Raw genomic sequence first — 9,612 nt, 5'->3', positions numbered from 1 at the left:
GAAAAAAAAAAAGAAAAGGTCCAAGGCCTGCTATGTTGCATTGCAGCATCACAGAAAGCTCAGGGTTCTGAAGCTTGGAGAAATATTGGTTGAGAGTGGGGAAGAAGAGGCCATGGGTGATTCGAATTTGGCATTCGACTTAATGACAGTTGCCAGCAAAGGGAATGCTGCACTTCTTGAAGAGCTTCTCAAGTCAAAGTTGGATCCTGACATTGGAGACTCCAAAGGAAGAACACCTCTGGTATGTCTTTGATAACTAGCCTCAGCTAATTAAAATGTTTTTAACTAATGCCAGACAAACAACAAAACAGAGATTGTTAGTGCATCAATGCTATTAATCAAACAAGGTTAAGTAAACAGCATGAACAATTTTAACGAGCATATATTAGGAACTGTAGTGACGAAACAGATGGCATTATCCAATAAAAGAACATGAAGGCGCAACTGAATTAGGTGTTTCTTATAATGCACCAGCATGTAGCAGCATCAAACGGACATGAAGAATGTGTCTTGGTACTCCTCAAGTATGCTTGTAACATTCATGTAAGAGGTAATAAAATGATACACGATTCTCAAATATTTTCCTCCCCAAGGAGAAAACATATATGCTAGCCTCAGTTATCTGATATACACTCGTCAGCTTATATATGACGTACATGGCAGACATGAATGGTAACACGGCATTATGGGAAGCAATTGCATCAAAGCACCATTCCATATTCAAGATCCTCAACTATTATGCTACCTTTTCTTATCCCTACACTGCCGGTGATCTCCTATGCACAGCTGTCAGAAGAAACGATCTGACCATGATGAAGGAACTGTTGAAGCATGAATTGCATGTTGACTCAAAGGATTGCAACGGAAAAACAGCAGTGCAAGTAGCCATGGAAGAAAACAATGTAGACATGGTAAACTTGCTGGTGATGAATGGAGCAGATATCACCAATGTTTCGCATGACTACTTATTTCCTTCACAAACCTTAAGCGATATGCTGCAAAAACGAGAGGTTGGACACCGGATTACAGTGCCAGACTCTATAGTCACTGAAATGCTTTTGTTCAGAAATGATGGAGAGAAAAATGTTGATAGCAAAATATCCAATAAAGTGAATTTTCCAAGAGTGAGCATATACAGAGGCCATCCTGTGACGAGGAGCAACGCATGTTGCACTGAAGCCGGGAGGCTGATTAGATTGCCTCATTCACTAGAGGAGCTCAAAAATATTGCAGGTACATTTTCTTTATGCTATCAAGCATAAACTGATACTAAGACATGTTAAACTTGTAAACATTTTCAATTCCAAAATACCTTGTAGGAGATATGATAATTTTCATTTCAATGGTGTATTGTATGAAAGTTTGCTACCTTAGAGTTTTAGCAGCACAAGATTTCTATTAGTTTTCTTTTGCAAGCCGTTTTCTTGTCTTCAAGGTTGTCTATTTCATCAAATTTCTACCATCATCGATCAAAGATGTTTTAAAATAAATATTAATATCATCTTCTTGTAGTTCATTGATTATCAACAAGTTTGGTGCATCTGAAATTGTCGGTGTTTGTTTTCATCGAACTTTTACCACTTGTTCTCTTAGAAAATTATGATAGACTCAGAATACTATAATTCTTGGATGTTGGTGATACTTCCAAAACACTAATTGATTCATTCCTGGATAGTTTAAGTATAAGCGGTTACATCCTCATTTTCTGTGGATGAGTTGCTCAAGCTGTAAATTGATTCATGATGGAAAGTGTCATAGTTGGATGCCTAGAAATCTCTAAATAACTTAAAGATTCAGCAACGATTTCTAATGTTCTGATCATTTGAAACAGGTGAAAAGTTCGGGTTTGATCCAGGCAATGTAATAATAACAGATGAAGAAGGTGCAGAAATCGACTGTATTGAAGTGATTAGAGATAATGACAAGCTTTTCATATATAGTTGAGGACACAGTTTAAATGTGGGATAAATCCTACATTCTATTTGGATGTAAGATGACAGTTTTTTCATTACCCTTACCTTGGGAGAAAAGAAATTGACCTTTTTTCAGAGCAAAAAAACAAATGGAAAATAAGAGAATGTGCATGCTTGTACAAGAGGTTTTCTTTCTATGTGATTCCAATTAGTTCCAGCATAGCATTTAGAAAGAATCACATACTTTGACATTAGTTTTCTGCCGGTAACTGCCCAAAGCAGGATGTTATAGTCTTCTCAGGAGAACATTGAATTGAAGCCAAACTCCTCTAAACCAGTGTAACCCTCGTAGTCAAATACGGATGCTGCAAAGGCAAAGCTAATTGTCAACCAGAAGAGCCATGCCATCTTAACACCAGTGTAAGCAAACAATGCATATCTCAATCTGCGGTTCCACGAGTTTATTGTTTGAATTCATCAAAACTAAACGAATAAACATCGGTGAGTCATTCATTTATCAAGAGTGAAAGCAACATGAAGAATATTGGAACAAGGTACTACCAAGAAGAAAGAGGTTCCTCTACGTATTACCTATCTGGTTGCTGCCATGGTTGGTGACAAGGCTAGCAAATCTGCCAAAGGCCAAAGACAAGACTTGGAACTCGGGTTGTTCTTAACCCGAGCATCAGAAATAGTTTTACTATTCATTTTCAAAGGGATTTAGGAAGATTTTTTTTTTTTTTTCGGGTTTCTATTTAATGATCCTATGTGTAATCAATAAAGGTACAAGTTATGTTGTGGAGGACGGCATGATGTAAGTGTCGTTTGCCTCTTGCTGAAGCAATAGAATTATCCTTTTCAAAAACAAAAAACATAAAGAATATTGGACATTGGATAGTCGATACGTTATACTAAAGATTAATTTACCATATTATGCTAGGGTTTGGTTGTCCTAGAATCCTGCGATTGTTTTGCATCACCATGCATCTCAGTATTTGGAAATGCATTCTCTGTTTCACCCAAAATCAAGGTCACAAGAAGTTACCAAATAATTCTCACATGACATGCTCCGGGATGTCCGTACCAGGACAGACGTTCAGATTTCAGAAACTGGCACTCATACTCGATTCAAATATCATATCCTGGCATTGCAAATTGAGAAGCAAAGTTTTCAACTCTGGTCCTAAGCTCAACAATATCCTTATTGCTCTCAAGACCCTTCAAAAAAGGCTTTTGCAACTTCCCATGCTCTCTTTGCACTACAGACGCAATTTGTGCTGCTCTGAGGAGAAAATCTGCAATTGTCTCAAAATCCACCTCCAAACAACCTCTTGAAGTCATAGCAGGGGTACCTGATGGGTCAACATGGAGATCTATTTAGACAACAGTACAGTAGATGTTCAAGTTTAAATTATAACAAATTGCAACATATTACTCACCAATCCTCACTCCTCCAGGAGTAATAGTTCCATTATCACCAAAAATGGTGATCTTGTTGACAGTAATGTGACACATTTCACATACCTTCTCGTAGTTCTTGCCTAAAGAACATTAGCAGAACACTTTAGTATAAAGGGCAGAGATTAATTAGAGGGGGGTTACAAGCATAAATAGGTGAATACACACAGAAACAACACAAGATATACACAACACAATAACAGTACATAAGAAGATACAACATGCATGTGTATATTCATCCAAATGTCCAACATCACATATGTATGACTAATGCCATATCACTATTATGACCACGGCTTACGTCTTCAATGGTACTACCAAACACAATTTTTAAAACTATCGTAACTTTTCTGTCTCCAGCTCAAATTTAGAGTCAGACCCAGGAATATGCTTAAAAGACTATAGTGGCTCTTGAAAAAGGTGCAGGAGTCCAAAAAGGGAGCTATTATTCAACTTAACAAACTACAAGTGTACCCATCCCTATACACACAAAAGAACCAAAAGAAAATTACATTAACACCCCCACACGCTATCCTTCCATTCAAATCACCAATGACCCGATCCTCTATTCCCCATGACCAGTTCCTCCACAGCATTGACTTCTTTGCTAACTCTTAGCTTTTGTTTCAGACTTTTTGAGTATGAATCACTATTTCTTCTGCGTTCAAAGAATATTAACTAATATGAATGAACGAATCTCTGGTGTATTATATTCAGAGATCATGTTGAAGAGCCATGAGTTGAAAAAAGCATGAGTTGAAAAAAGAAGTGGTCATTCATTAGGGAAATTGCAGCAGTTGTGCTTGGATCTTTGTTAGTCTCTATCTAATGACTCTAATCCTACTGAAGCTTGTGCAGTTATTATGCAATTGAGATAGGCATGATATGTCCACAACATCACACTTTGTTTTGCAGTTTTAAATCTATCATGCATGAATGTTGTAAAACAATGTGACATTGAAATGAATAGGGACATGCTTTTCCACTACTCACTCCCTATGTAAGTGTCAGGCAACAGATATTCAAGCTTTTAACTCTTCATTTGCTGTCCTCAAGACTGGATATCTAAGGCTTACACCAATTCAGAAAACATTCCGCACAAGCCCTAGGCTCAAACGTAAATCTGAAACATCTATCTAGCTCCCTGTATCACATAGTTAAAATATAACACCCACCTCGTCTCATTTTAAATTCATTATAAACATCCATGTTAACTTATATCATATCCTTTTATATGATCAGGTCATGAATCTATCAACAAAAACACCAACCATCATATATCCAAATCAAAAACACGCAATCAGAATATGAAACAAACAATGTGCCTTTAAGTGTGACAAAGTTCTGATCCCTAGTCTCGTCAAGTTTCGAATAAACTATAGTGTCAACATAACTTGATATGAACTCATTTGGAATTTCATTGGGATCTTTAAACTTTATGGTTTGGGTTGAGATCTGAGTAACAGCACCTATTACCATAGTATATGAAGGTTGTGCACATGTATGGCTCAGATACTGGACACCAGATTGAATAGATTGTTGACAGATCCTACTCCTACTGACATATTTTTACCGTTTTCTTTCATTTTAACAAAGGGCAAAAGGAAAAGCCAGGAAAAGCAAAAGGCACACAGCCACACATGATTAATCATTAGTTCTTTAAATTTAAGAAAAAAAAAAAAAACTATACCTGATAATCCTAGGGGCCTCAGATCCCAGAGTAGCAAATGGTTGTCTGTGCCACCAGTAACTAGCCTGCACTTTCTTCCCAGCAAAGATGATGCTAAAGCCTGTGCATTTTTCTTCACTTGCTGCATATATGCCTTGTATTCAGGTGTAGCCACTTGCTTTAAAGCTATGGCAAGAGCAGCGATGTGGTTATTGTGTGGTCCACCTTGCAATGATGGAAAAACGGCAAAGTTGATCTTTTCCTCAAAATCGTAGTGGTCGCTTTCACATCCTTGAGTTAAAAGAAATCCCCTCTTCTTTGGTTTTGTACCCTTCCTATAAAAAATTATACCTCCCCTGGGACCCCGAAGGCTTTTATGAGTGGTTGAAGTAACAATGTCACAGTAGTCAAAAGGATTTACACATTCCTGAAAAACAAAAAAATATACGGAATAAGCTGTCCAAGATAAAGTCATACTTTTCTATTAATGCAGATCAAGTTAATTTCAAAAGATGCAAACCAGATTTTTAAGTGATAAAATGTATTGTATAGATAGACCACCACATGGACCCAGTGTACAAGGAGAGCATCTTTATGAGTCATGTGAAGCAAAACTCTAGAAGAAGTAAAAAAAATCATATTAAAGGCCTTCTGGACCTAAATTCCTGGAAAAAAAATGATCTCCTTGCAGATTTTAACTAGACCGGGTACAGTTATGAGAATGACACGTGTCACATCATTAAGTAAACATGCAGAAACCTTTACAAGTCCTATGCAATGGAGAATGACACCAAATATGTTAGGCACAACATAATCAGGCAATTATATTCAGTTTGATTATGTAACTCAAGTTCTACACTTAAAAAAAAAACAGCTTTTTATTGAAAAAAAAAAACATAAAACATAAAACAAAAAACAAAAACAAAAAACAAAATACAAGGAGGCGGACAAGGAGCCCGCTTTAGAAGCTAAAAAGAGCAGTTAGGACCAGAGGCTTAGCAGCTCAACTATTGATGCATATGAACTTGAACTACAGCTGCTTGCCAATTAAGAATAATGGAAGAAAGATTATAATCATTAAACTCCTTAGACGTAGAAGCCCATAAAGATGCCCAGAATTTAACTCTCTCCCAAATAATGTTCTATTTCTTTCCATCCACACCACCCAAACTACTGCTAGCACCCCACAACCCCAAAGAATTCTGGCCTTTTTCCCTTTACCAAAAGCTAAAGGATTTTGTTTTAGCAAATCACTCCTCTCTAAAGGAATTGTCAAGTCCACTCTTGCCTCCCTGAATAACTTCATCCATAAGAAATTTGCCACTTCACAATGCACAAAGCCATGATCAACCATTTCCCCTTGAGCTTTGCATAAAATTAACAAAATGCACCAGTGAGGAGAACAACATCCTGGTCTTCTTCTTTGATAAACATCACAAGTATTTGTCTTCCCAAGTGCCACTAGCCAACCCAAAATCTTCACCTTATTTGGGACTTTGACATTCCAAATAAACTTTGCAGGAGCAAAGATTGGATCTCAACCTAGAAATCAAGCAAATGCCTTCCAAGACGCTGTTTAAGTTGATCCAGTTCTGATCATCATCCTTCAAAAAGAAAATTTTATCATCAGTGAACTGCAAATGAGTGATTTCAACCTCTTCTCTTCCAACAACCAACCCTTTAACTAGCCTGTACTCTCTTGCTCTCTCCATAAGTCTGTTCAGGACATCCACCACTAAAGTTAAAAGAAAAGGTGATGAGGGGTCACTTTGTCTTAATCCAAGGGTAGCGCCAAACTTTCCTCTTGGTCTCCCATTAATCAGAACAGAAAATTTTGCCGACCTTAGACAACCCCTCACCCGATTTCTCATCTATCTCCAAACCTTTACTTTCCATAACATAATCCAAAAAGTTCCATTCTACATGATCATAAGCTCTCTCAAAATTTTGAAGACCAGCCCCTCTTTCTTCTTCCTCCTTGTCTCATCGACCACTCATTGGCCACCAAAACTGCATCTAATATTTGTCTCCCTAAAGTCAAATCTGCCATTCTACATCAAGTTCTACACTAAAGTCAATAATTGCTAAGTACTCTATTGTATGTAAATACTTATCCATGAACAAAGATTGTTAATACTAATAATAATAGTATAACGAAATAAAGAAATAAAAAAGATCATTGATTAGAGAATCTAGGGTAACAACTATAGTTCCTCGCCAGGGACTCCTTCACTTGTATCAAACTAGTATTTTCTTTTTATAACCAGTCTGAATTATTAGTAGCAACCAAAACTTTAGTCACAGCAGCTTACATTCACTGAATCTTGTCACAGAGAAATTGTTTAATTCTCAACGAAATGAATGTCAACAACTACCAGCAACAGCACCCATAAAAAGACTAACAGCCTACAGAAAGTAAAGAGAAACACCCTCATCCCAGAGTTCAAATAATACTTTTAATAAGAATATAACTTCAAGACCAAAGAGCTCTAATAAAGAGTGTAGGAAAATATCCATACCACTCCATCCTTGATAAATTATAAAACAATGGAGCATACCTATCAAAGAATGCACCGACAACACGAAAATTGAACAGAGTTATTATAGCAACCAAGAACATATGCATGCTATTTCCAAAGTGCCAGACTAACAAAAAACGCACACCTTGGCTGCAATAAGGCCACTAATTTACGCCATATCACACAGCAGCACAGCTCCACATTTATCAGCAATCTGCCGAAACCTTGCATAATCCCATTCGCGGGGATACGAGCTACCACCACAAATAAGTATCTTGGGCCGAAAATCAAGCGCCCTCTCCTCAAGCTTATCATAATCAATATATCCAGTTTGTAAATTGACCTTATAGGGCAATGTCTCGAAGAAAATGGATGCTCCAGAAACTTTCCTCCCATTGCTAGTATAATATCCATGGCTAGTGTTCCCTCCGGATGGGGTATCCAATGCCATTATTCTATCACCTGGCAATAACAATCCGGTGTACACTGCGAAATTGGCTGATGTGCATGAATAAGGCTGCACATTGACACCCCAATTCTGCGACTCAAGACCGAACGCAGCTAAGGCACGGTTACAGCAAAGCGTTTCGATCTCATCAATGTACTGGTTGCTGCCGTAGTACCTCGCCCCGGGCATTCCCTCCGAGTATTTGTTGGTCAAGTGGCTTCCAAGGGCTTCCATCACTGCCCGGCACACGAAATTCTCGGAGGCGATGAGTTCAATCCCTTTGAACTGCCTCTGCTTCTCCTTGTCCATAATCTCGAACACATCGGAGTCGGCGATTCGGAGAGGCTGGTCGCCCCAGGCCCGGACAACTGTCCTCCGGGCGTCGAGGTCCGGCGGAGGTTGGCGTTTGGAATTAGTGGAGGAAGAGGAGGAGGAGGATTCTCTGTCACGGCGGCGTTTCAAGCACATGGAATGCCCCAATATCCGGAACTCCTCCTCGTCGTCTCCGATTTCGTCGTTACCTGTGGTTGGTGTGTGGCTCTCGGGTTGCGGCTCGAGCAATTGAAGCGGGATTGATGGAGGTGCGGGGTGGGTGGCGGAGTCGAGAGACGACGGCGGCGCGTGGGATGAAAATCCCAAAGAGAGGTTGGAGGATGATGATAAGTCCATGATGGGGTCTAAAGAGAGCAGTCGAGGGGTTGGCAGTGGAATGGGGTTGAAGAAGAAGAAGAAGCTTCCATGGAAGAATGCCGCTAAACCTAGGAGGGGGTCTCTCAATTCTCAATTCTCAAATTCTAAATTGGGGAGATGACGATGTCATTAGAAACAGAGGGGACGCACCCGGAAGGTATACATACTTGGTAAATAAATGGTTACGGTCCGGGACATCGACCCCGAACAATTGGTATGCCCCATCTTAAAAAGATATCTTTTCATAAAGTAGCTTTCGAACTAATGATATTTATTATCAAGAGAACACCCTTACATCGTCCATGCCATTTGTAGCCCAGTGTCACTGCTTCGCAGACATGTATCTGATTAAGTTAGTGAATTTCAATTTCGTTTTATTGTCATAATGGTATCCCTCTAGTTGTCGGTTCGCAAAACAAAGGCAATACTTCAGTCTCAGTTGCATAGTATTTTGCTTTAAAAGATGGGTTAAAATTGCTCGCCGTTTTAACCATCATAAGATTCAAGTTGAGAGTGATTATGCTCTTGTTATGAATTGCATCAATGGGTCTTCTAAGGTCCCGTGGCGGATCAGTTATCAGAGATATCGTTGCTGATAGGGAGTTTTCTAGCATCTCCTTTAACCATGTGTTCCATGAAGCCAATTTTCTAGCGGATGCACTGGCCTCGTGTAGGCACTCCTTGACGTCCACGAAGATCTGGATTGACTCTATCCCTATGTCTTGTGTGCCTGCCTTCCATTTAAATAGACTTAATTTCGGTCGTCTTCGTGGTGACAGTTTGTAGTTCTTGTTGTTCCTTTTAGTTACATTCTAAAAAAAAGGAGAGCTTATATTCATACCTAAAAAAATGGCACTTCAACCTCCTTACTTAATGAACATCTAGTTTACTTTTACGAAAAGCTAAAATGGTATT

The 9,612-nt window shown here is 38.8% G+C and overlaps 1 protein-coding gene and 1 pseudogene across 2 annotated transcripts in view; one reads left to right on the top strand and one right to left on the bottom strand.

Moving 5' to 3' along the window:
* LOC101304580 (potassium channel AKT2/3-like) overlaps window positions 1-2,183 on the top strand; it is a 6,443-nt gene extending 4,260 nt beyond the window's left edge. The window contains exons 8-11 of the mRNA XM_004299870.1: window positions 47-241; window positions 475-550; window positions 664-1,233; window positions 1,832-2,183. Of these exons, the coding sequence (XP_004299918.1) occupies window positions 47-241; window positions 475-550; window positions 664-1,233; window positions 1,832-1,944 (954 nt within the window). The 3' untranslated portion in view covers window positions 1,945-2,183. The remainder of the gene's footprint in view (window positions 1-46; window positions 242-474; window positions 551-663; window positions 1,234-1,831) is intronic.
* Window positions 2,184-2,967: 784 nt separating this feature from the next.
* LOC101304288 lies at window positions 2,968-8,715 on the bottom strand (annotated as a pseudogene). Its single transcript, XR_184692.1, has 4 exons — window positions 7,705-8,715; window positions 5,062-5,467; window positions 3,353-3,454; window positions 2,968-3,265 (listed from the first exon to the last, which is right to left on the bottom strand). The product of XR_184692.1 is annotated as a serine hydroxymethyltransferase 1-like (transcript).
* Window positions 8,716-9,612: the final 897 nt, after the last annotated feature.

This window comes from Fragaria vesca, linkage group LG5, assembly GCF_000184155.1.
Source record: "Fragaria vesca subsp. vesca linkage group LG5, FraVesHawaii_1.0, whole genome shotgun sequence".
NCBI classification, from domain to species: domain Eukaryota; kingdom Viridiplantae; phylum Streptophyta; class Magnoliopsida; order Rosales; family Rosaceae; genus Fragaria; species Fragaria vesca.
Note: the sequence above shows the minus strand (reverse complement) of the source record. Positions and strands in the feature narration are given on the sequence as shown.